Here is a 9,219-nt window from a genome sequence, read left to right as displayed (position 1 = left end):
AGCACGATTAACATGGAGTGCTGGCACACCTGGGGCACCATGGGTCGTGGAGTTTCTCCAAAGTCAAGTTTTGTTTGCAAATTGCTGAAATGTAAAGGAGTCCCCTCATCCGTACCCTTGTGCCTGCCCCCATACAATTAAAGGACAACCACGTAGTGGCACGGTGAAGGGCACAGTCTCCTCACTTCTCAGGATAAGCAAGGCTCTGCCGGAGTAACAAACAGCCTTGTAAACAGATGACTCAAATCAGCAATAATTTATTCCTTATTCGCTTGATATTCTGAAGTGAGTCAAGGGGTCCTTCAACTCGCTGCTACATAATCTGAAACATATAATCTCCACGGTTGCCATGGAAGGAGAGGAGAGAGATGGAAACACATGTGGCTCTATTCCTGACCATATAGGTTTGCAAGTGACAGTCTGCTCCTTGTCCGTTAGCGTGTGGGTATTTGGTGAATGCTCGAGTCTCTGCCATCCTCTGGGGCAAAGATGTCCCAGTTCAAATCCCAGCTTTGCTCCTTGATGGCAGCTTGACCTTGACAAGTGTCTTAACTTCTCTGTGACTCAGTTTCCTCGTCTATAAAAATCAGCAGATGTTTTGCAGAAGCCATGCCCATGACTGGCATGTGTATCTCAGGGTTGGTGTGAGAATTAAATTTATTACTTATATACAGGGCTTAGGACAATGTCTGGCACATAATAAGCAATAAGGTTTTTCAAAACATGGTCCTTGATAGCGGTCAGAAAGAGTTTGCACGTCTGTGTTATTTATTTCATGGCCGACCGTCGGGAAGAAAGGATGGGCAAGGTAGAGATTGGAGACAAGCATACAGCTCAGAATGGCTAAGAGTGGTGACTTGAGTTCCTCTGTGATACTTGGAAGATGGTACTGCACACAAGGAGCAGCGACCACGCACCTGCGGGGAATCTGAAACACCCATGGGGAAGGGGAAGGGCAGCCCTGTGTGTCTGAAGGGGGGTTGTAAAACTTCCCTCTTAATGTTTCTGATGAATCTGGAGCCCTTGTGTATTTTTCTCAGGAGATGGTCCCTAATTTTCACCAGATCCCTGAAAAGATCTCTTCCTCAAAATAGCTTGAAATTTGTAGTCCTTAACACCCTGTAAGCTGGCTCTCCCAATGGGAAAGGTAGAATTCAGGAAATGGGGGTCTCAACGGCATAACAGATCCTGTACCCATGACTGTGAATGGGAACATTCTATACCTCCTTTCTAGGGGACAGAAATCTGTAAGGGGGAGGGAAAGATTTTAAGCAGTTTGGGCAGGAATCTGTCCTCAGGTATCTACAGCTCCCTTCCACTTTCTGGGTCTCCTCTGTTCCCACCTTCTCTCATTGGACAGGTACTTGGAGGTGGAAGAAGGGCAGTTTTGAAAGGTGAACTCTCTGTCTTGACCAGTGACTGAGGACCTGCAAGTACGCCAAGTCTGCTGAGCAAAGTCTCCAGAGCCAAGGCTGCCTCGGCTCTGTGATGAGAGGGAGTGGGAGCAGTGGCAGGAACAGAATATACAACATTTATTTTCTGCTTCCTTCTCCAGAGTTGGCGTGGGACAGATCAGAGACTGGACACGAGCCACGTTCTCTCATCGCCCGACACCCTGCTGTTTCTCATCACATGTCTTTGTGGATCATTAATGTGTTTACAAGCAGATCGTTTCGTACGAAGCATTTATTTACCCTTATTATTAAGATGCGTGTGTTTCACTGGAAGCATCAGCTTTGAGGCCTTTCAAGCACATGATAAAAGCAGGCATGCAAAGGGAAGGAGTATTCTGCCCACAGGTCGTGAGCAGGTAAGCTCAGCATGTCAGATGGTGGGAAAATAAGAGGAAAATACAATTGAAAAACACACTTGGAAATTGTATTACATAAAATAATTTACTTCTCATTCAGAATGACCTTCCGGACCTCTTTGTGAGACAGCAGCCTACGAGCACAGGTACAATCTGAAAGTCGTGACAGTTGTAATAGGGTAAGCTCAACAGAGATACATGTTTGGTTCCTGGAGTCAACTAGAGACAAAACTCTGGAACCGGGTATGATAAGAGGGACGCTGAGGAAGAACTCTGGGAACACGGAAAGTAAGACTGCCAGAGAGACAAGAAGGGCACGATGGAGAAAACCTACATCTTTAATACAGTGAGATTTGTATAGACGCACTCTGGTGTTTTCATTCTGCAACCAGTCTGTTGGCTTAAAAGCCACAAGGTGCTCACACGTGTAATTTATGCCGGAGGAATTGGTGCAATGTGCATGCATGTGTGTGTGTGTGTGTGTGTGTGTGTGTGTACACTTCAAAGGCTGTAGTTTTAGAAGAATGAGAAGAAAATTACTTCCTGGCCATTCATTAATAATTCAGGTGATATCCTGCACCTCCGTTTATAAAACAATACAATAATAAAAACATTGTAGAAAAAAACATCATAAATAACATAAATGAGAAATTTTCAAGTATGTCATGTGCCTTGAAAAGTTCCAAACAGTAGTTCTAACAATTGGTATCCTTTTCTTTTTCTTCTTCTTTTTTTTCTTTTTTTTCTTTTTTCCCTCTTTCCTCTCTCCTTTAGTCTCAGAGCCTGGAAAGAGATACCCGCAGGCTCTGTTAGCCCCGATGTCTGGGGTGGAATGAATGAGGTCCTACTTTCAAAAGAGAAACTTACGAGGGCTTTTCAGTTTGCGAAAACATGTTTCTCCTTTATAAGATACAACCTTCCCACACTGCTGGTTCATAAGGGGAGGCATATAGCCTGGGGCCATGATAGGGAAACAGCCAACCAACCACAGTGAAGTAAGGAGCCTCATCTGCTGGCTGAAGTCCTCAGGAAAAAACAAAATGAGGAGAGCACCTTGATCAGGAGAGGAAAAAAGAGGAGAGGATAAGACTATTCACCTTGAAGTTCCATGCCCTCACTCAGTATCTTACAGCAGGTAGAGCTGGCGGGGCCCTACCTGCGTGTCTTCATTTGGTTCAAGCATCTTCTCTCCCAACTCCCGTACCAACCCGGCTGCTAATAACCATGCACCTAGCACCCAGGCAAAGAAGGGGAGGCAGAAGGGGAGGCCAGCAGCTTCGGGACCGAAAAGTGCCATCAGTAATAACCAGCCCAAGACAGAACCGTGTCAGGGAGGCATAAAATTCTTTACGATACTTGCTCCTTAGAATACCGTTCACCGCGGAGGCTGTCCGTGGTTGAACTATGCATGGAGTCCCTGCGCCTCCAGCAGGACCTGCGGAGCTCTACAGAATCCACTTTCCACAGATTAGCATTCCTCTCTTGGCCTGCATGGCAACTGGTTCTGTTTGCCTGTTTGACTGCAGGATGAAAGACCAGGGATCAGAACACGCATGTAGGTATGTACACACACTCTAGGAATGAGCACCTAGGGTCTTTCCTATCTATTCTAGCAGAAATATATATGTATATATACATATAGACACATATACATAGAATGTGTATATATGTGCGTGTGTGTAAATATATGTATATGTGTGTATATATATATATTTACACACACGCACATATGTACACATAACAGATCAACCTCATCTTAACATGTAGCATTTAGAGAAAGTGCCAACAGAATACACGTGCTTGTGGATGTCACATGAAATGTACCAACCAACCAACCTGAGGTCAAGCTGTTGGGAGGAGAGAACTGCAACAGTCTTTGGAAAGCCACCCCTACAAAACCATTCTTTGGATACTTGCTCACGTGGCACCCTAAAGGAATTCTGGGAAAGCTGGACTGGAAGGAGGTCCTGCCCTGATGGACACTCACACACCAAAACTAGATTACTTCTTACACGGGAGTGACTCACACATGGCAGGCAGCACGAACACTAAGCTACAACGTGGATAAAGCCCCGGTGCTTAATGCAGATCAATATCTGGCCTCAGGTGTTCCAGGCATAGAGTCTTGGCATCTCAGCCCTCCGGCGCTCTCTGGGAATCAGGCGCACTGGGGGACCAGGGAGGGACAGTCTGCAGAACTCTTGGCTCCTTTCTGCTTCTCTGACCCAGCGCTGGAAGAGTTGGCCAAGTCAAGGTAGAATCGAGACTTGAGGAAGCGGCGGTATGAATCCTTTTCCATCAGGTTGAAAATCCTCTTCTGGGCCTCATCAAAGCAGGTTATCGTGGGCTCTAGCATGTTCCGGCTTGTCTCCTCCCTGGTGCAGGAATCCAGGTTTACCTGCAGGGCAAAGGCCAAGACGTATTAGACACACCGCCCTGTTGAGCACGGGAGGCCGCATGCTTTGTGGTGAGTAACCCGTGTGCACCCTCCATACCCCAGAAATGAAAAGAACATTTAGCTCCACCCCAGCACACGTGAGACAGTATAAAGGGTTCATGTGCTTTTGTTGGGCAGGACAATACCTTTGTTCTTTCTCATGAATCTGGAAGATTTATCAAAACACTCATTAAGGGAGATCATCTAAGTCATCTGGTTGAAAGAGCTTCTCTCTTAACTGATTGCTTTGGGGTCGTGGAGATTATAAAGACCTCCTCCACTGTTAGATCTTTTCCTTTAATTCAGGTGATCTAAAGACCCACATCACTGAATACCACTTGCAGGAAATTTCACTAAGATCCAGAGAGTTCTCTGCCATGAAGACCTACCTCTTTGGTTGCCTGGACTGAGATGAATTCATTATAGATCTTTTTGGCCTTGGGACTTAGTTTAGAGGGCGATTTGATCTTCTTGTACTCTTCGCAGCTAATCCAGAAGTCGATGTTCTCCTCACTGTATTCAGACTTCAAGAAAGCTTTGAAAGCCGCCAGCCCACCTGTGATGGAGGAGAAAGAGCCGCTCTCGTCATCACCCTGGCAGGCCTCTTGGACGGTGTATTTCAGAGAAAGCCAAGGTGCTTGAGAGAATAAAGCATGGGTTCAAGCAACCCCCACTCCCCCCCTTTCTGGGGGTCACTTGGAGTCAGGTGACCCTAATCTGTTTGACATCTATGGGATCTCAGTTATACTTAGTGCTTCTTGCTCAAGGTTTGAAGTCTCAGTGCTTCTGACATGCAGCCACCAATTGCCAAAGTAAATTTGAAAAAGAGAAACTAAGGCCGATTCTGCAAGAAGTCTCCATATTTGGAACTTTTCCCCTCTACCTTTTCCCCATGTGGTGAGAGAGATGGTTTTCCACATGGTTTCTGTATGAACTTCCCACTGTCTGTCACAAAGCTCGGGGGCATGCTAACATTTTAAACAGACTGATTCTCCTGAGTCTGGAAGTCAGAAGAAACCCAACTCCATCTGCATTTCCTATTAGATCAAATATAGTATGAGATAACTTGTCTATCTAGAGAGCTTTTGTCCTCATCCTAGTGGGGAAGAAAGCCGTCAGACTTACATTCATGGCTAATCAGGTTTTCCAGTGATTCAGCCCATTTTTTGACTTCCTCTTGGCTCACCCTAGAGACATTACAGAGAAAAAGAATAACTTGAATGCCATGATACAAACTTAGGGCAAGAAATTTAAGATCCTGAAAAACATGCAGATATTTTCTTTTCTACCCTTATGATGAGACCTACTGTTGATTAGGCAAGTCTTTCCATTAAATGCATGGACATTTCCAATGCAACTACGGTCTTCATGAAAATGTACGCCACCTTGATCTAAACCTAGCGTCACTAAGAACACAACTTCCTTTTCTCCTCATAGAACATCCTTGACTTAAATAGTTAATACTCAATGGGTCTCCACTGAGCCCTTTTCCCTTACCTCTGACAAACCACCACTTTGTCCTTCTTGCTGTGGGAAGAATTATGTTCACAGGAATCAGACTTCTGCAGCAGGAAACCTAGCCGATGCTTCATATCTTTCGCACTGCACAGAAGAAGAAAAAGAACAATGCTAATTAGCTCTTTTAAAAGAGACCCTAGTGGCAGAGCTCAAAGAGTCCATTACTAGTAAAGGGGCAGGGGCAGTTTACTTAGGAAATGGGAGCTGAAGTTGGCGTGAACTCTCCGAAAAAGCAAATTCCACTTCTGTGTCTGCCTGTGACTCGCTAGGAACCCGGGGGCCAGAGTCACAGCCCAGCCTGCTCTGTCTGCAACAGAATTCAGACCCTCAGTCGGCTTCAGGGGCCTCTTCTGTAAACCTGTCATTTTGACCGATGGGACGCTTTGGTGTCTTTGACAGAAACACGGTGAAAATGTGCCTGCTCTCTGGGTAATTTGTGGGAACTGGAGAGGAAGCCGTAAGCGCAGAACGTGGTTCCTTCCTGTGCACGCCACCTTCTGGACGGCGGTAGCTGTTTCCACCTGCCTCCTTGCTAGCAGAGGGACCTAAGCGCGGCTAAGCAGAGCACCTTAGCAAGGGAAAGGGCTGTGCGGTCACAGGAGGTGGTGCCAAGCAATTCACCTTATGGGACATTCACGGAGGTGGGCGCGCAGCTCCAGCAGAGGGAAGCGGCGGGGTGGCAAACGCAAATGTTCTGGCCAACACCTGACCAACTTCAGGCTTGCTTCTAGAGAAATCTCCTGCTCCTGCTAGTGCTTTCCTGCTTAATATCTACACTGTAAGAGCATTTACACTATAAAGGGCATCCGAGCCTTAAAAACAACAGAGACGCAGGCAAGAGTCACCACTGCAGCTGTGACTGCTTCATAAGAGCAGGGCTTCCAGCTTATGGGGACAGCGGGCGTGCGACTGACTCCGAGAGAAGGACTTTTTTTTATTTTTTTTAAGATTTTATTTATTTATGTGACAGAGAGAGAGACAGCCAGCGAGAGAGGGAACACAAGCAGGGGGAGTGGGAGAGGAAGAAGCAGGCTCATAGCGGAGGAGCCTGATGTGGGGCTCGATCCCATAACGCCGGGATCACGCCCTGAGCCGAAGGCAGACGCTTAACCGCTGTGCCACCCAGGCGCCCCGAGAGAAGGACCTTTTAATAAGGTTTTAAGCTCAACTTTCTCTTTGTTAATTACTCTTGTGTTTGTATCTCTTTTATTGCAAAAGCCAAGAAATAGTTTTAAAAGAGAAATGTCACTTTAGAAGAAATGAATGACTCGATGTTCCTACGGAGAGTGAGAAAAATAAAGTCACGAGGATACAAAGACATTTTAGGACGGCTCCTGATATATCAGTGCCTTTTCTACGCGCCTTTCTCCAGAAAGCTGGAATTCCATTATGTTCTTGGACTGTCCCTAAAATGGTATTTTCTCTTCCTCACAAGACTGATCCCCGCCCCCCCACCACACCCCGCTTCTCCAACTGGTCAGGGGATGCAAAACCTTCCTTAATGATAGCAAGATAGAATCATGAAGGCTCAAGTGATTCTAAGACACAAATATATTATGATTCTGTCAAAATAGAACTCAGTTCACGTTTCCATGAAAACCTGTGCCGGGTCAGGCTGAGATCTAAGTTACTGACTAATGCAAGTCATTTCATAAAGAGTTGGAAGTATGCTCAGCAATTATGTTACCTTTGTCCTTATAACGTACTGCAACCATTATTAAAAACCAGCATGACTTCAGAGATCACTGGAGTCAGGAAACAGGATTTGATCTGCACTGGGCCACCCACTGCCTACGTGACCTTGAACAGTTCGTGCCCTTCTGCAGCCTCAGGCACTGATGCTAGGGTGAAGTGTTGGACTAGTTGATTTGCAGTTGACCAGTGAGGAAAGGGAAGAGCCGTTGACCTTGCTGATACACAGGTAACCTCCCCAGCTTAGCGTCTTAGCTCCTTGGGCAGACTAGTGCAATCCTTCATCTGTCTCCCTGAATACTTACCAGAGCATAACTGTATTTTGCATGGTATGAGTTAACCGAAGCTTGGAGTAATTTGCTCCCTTCAGCTCAGGATAGTAATGGTGGAGGTCAGGGGCACCTACGTCCTAGGTACTCCCTGCCAGACCCTCCTGCTTCATTTTAAAGCAGCCAAGAAAGCACATTTAAAAAAGAATATTCTTTCATACTCCTGAATGACAGAATATTTGAAAGGTAAACTTCTAAGGGGTGCACAAAAGATGGTGCTTTCTGGGATATTTCTAAATTGAAATTTGGGGTGATTTTTATTTGCAGGGAAGCAAGGGGGTGGTACACGTACAGACTGACTTTCTACCTTTAACTGTAAGATTAAATAATAGAATATGCACTAGTTTTGTATTTGTCTTCAGCTGGCTAATCTATAAGCAGTCTCTGAAAGCATTTATTTATACCCCCCCTTTCTGTAAAGCCAAAGGCATATGAGGAGTTATGAAGTGGCTTTGCTTTTTTTTCTTCATCAACAGACCGTACATCAACAAAACAATGTCTGCAGAATGAGATCTTCTATAGAACCCTTAACTGAATTGTTAGGATCAATACTTCTCAACCACCACTCACATAAGGTATTTCAGGAACCGGGGGAAGCCTCAGAGAGAGAAGGGGGATCTAGTATTGTCACTCATACTGTATTGTCACCCTTGCTTATAAGAACATAAACAGTGGAAGATACTGCAGCACAGAAAGTACAGTGCCTGTGATGTGGTAAAACCTCATTCTGGGGTATCTGCCCCTAACCCACCCCATCAGAAAGCTCAGTGCCATGATTCCACAGACCCCAGTGATGCTCAAATAACAGCAATCACTGTATTTGGTCCGAAAATTCATATCACTTCTTAATTCGAACTAGCTGGGTGAGAAGATTGTAACAGTCCTCAAAACCGAGGTCATATAAAACAACACATAGGTGCCAATATGCGGGGGGAGAGGGGGGCACACTTCTCCAGGGACAATTTCTAGTTGGTCTTTAGAGGAAAGCTAGCAAGTTGAGGCTCTTCTGACCACGCTGTTTCTAATTCCAAAGAACTAGGTTAGCAAGTAGTATATGTAAGTAACTAAGAAAGTCTATCCGAAAGTTTAACGCGGTGAGCGGCTGAAAATAATCTTACCTCCTCAAGCAAGAAGCTGGCAGACCCGCAAGTCCCTTGCACATCTTGCTCGCTGTGGGATTCGCAAGCTAGGGAAGAAATGCGGCAGGAGTAGCTGTGGCTTCTGTTTTGAGCTCGCGTGGCCTTTTCTCCGGGAAGATGCTGTCAGACTCCTCGGAGCTGCTCCGGAGCCTGCAGGGGTCCCTTTTATAGCCCAGCGGCGGCCGTCTGGCCAATCAGACGGCAGCTCTGAAACCACGGCCCCGCAGCCGTCCGGCCAATCAGACGGCAGCTCTGACACAGCCGCTCCGCAGCAGCCCGCCCCCCCCCCCCCCC

The 9,219-nt window shown here is 46.1% G+C and overlaps 1 protein-coding gene across 2 annotated transcripts; it reads right to left on the bottom strand.

Annotated features, from left to right (window-relative positions):
* Positions 1–1,548: 1,548 nt before the first annotated feature.
* On the bottom strand, positions 1,549–9,059 carry RGS4 (regulator of G protein signaling 4). 2 transcript variants are annotated; one of them, XM_008685712.2, is made up of 5 exons: positions 8,905–9,059; positions 5,745–5,849; positions 5,373–5,434; positions 4,637–4,803; positions 1,549–4,208 (listed from the first exon to the last, which is right to left on the bottom strand). In XM_008685712.2, exons 1-5 carry the CDS (start codon positions 8,946–8,948, stop codon positions 3,969–3,971), a joined length of 618 nt encoding a protein of 205 aa, XP_008683934.1. In that variant the 5' UTR covers positions 8,949–9,059; the 3' UTR covers positions 1,549–3,968. The 2 variants fall into 2 exon arrangements, with proteins under 2 accessions (XP_008683934.1, XP_008683936.1); XM_008685714.2 differs by lacking the exon at positions 4,637–4,803 and having other exon boundaries at positions 3,995–4,208.
* Between the last annotated feature and the right edge of the window lie 160 nt (positions 9,060–9,219).

Source organism: Ursus maritimus, unplaced genomic scaffold (genome assembly GCF_017311325.1).
Source record: "Ursus maritimus isolate PB19 unplaced genomic scaffold, ASM1731132v1 scaffold_2, whole genome shotgun sequence".
Taxonomy (NCBI): Eukaryota; Metazoa; Chordata; class Mammalia; order Carnivora; family Ursidae; genus Ursus; species Ursus maritimus.
Note: the sequence above shows the minus strand (reverse complement) of the source record. Positions and strands in the feature narration are given on the sequence as shown.

Excerpts from the sequence above, each read along its gene's own strand:
- RGS4 (XM_008685712.2), bottom strand. The coding sequence starts at position 8,948 with ATGTGCAAGGGACTTGCGGGTCTGCCAGCTTCTTGCTTGAGGAG. Across the intron at positions 5,435-5,744 it reads AAAGTGGTGGTTTGTCAGAG|GGTGAGCCAAGAGGAAGTCA; the intron begins GTAAGGGAAAAG and ends TAATGTCTCTAG. Across the intron at positions 4,804-5,372 it reads AAACCTGATTAGCCATGAAT|GTGGGCTGGCGGCTTTCAAA; the intron begins GTAAGTCTGACG and ends CCTCCATCACAG.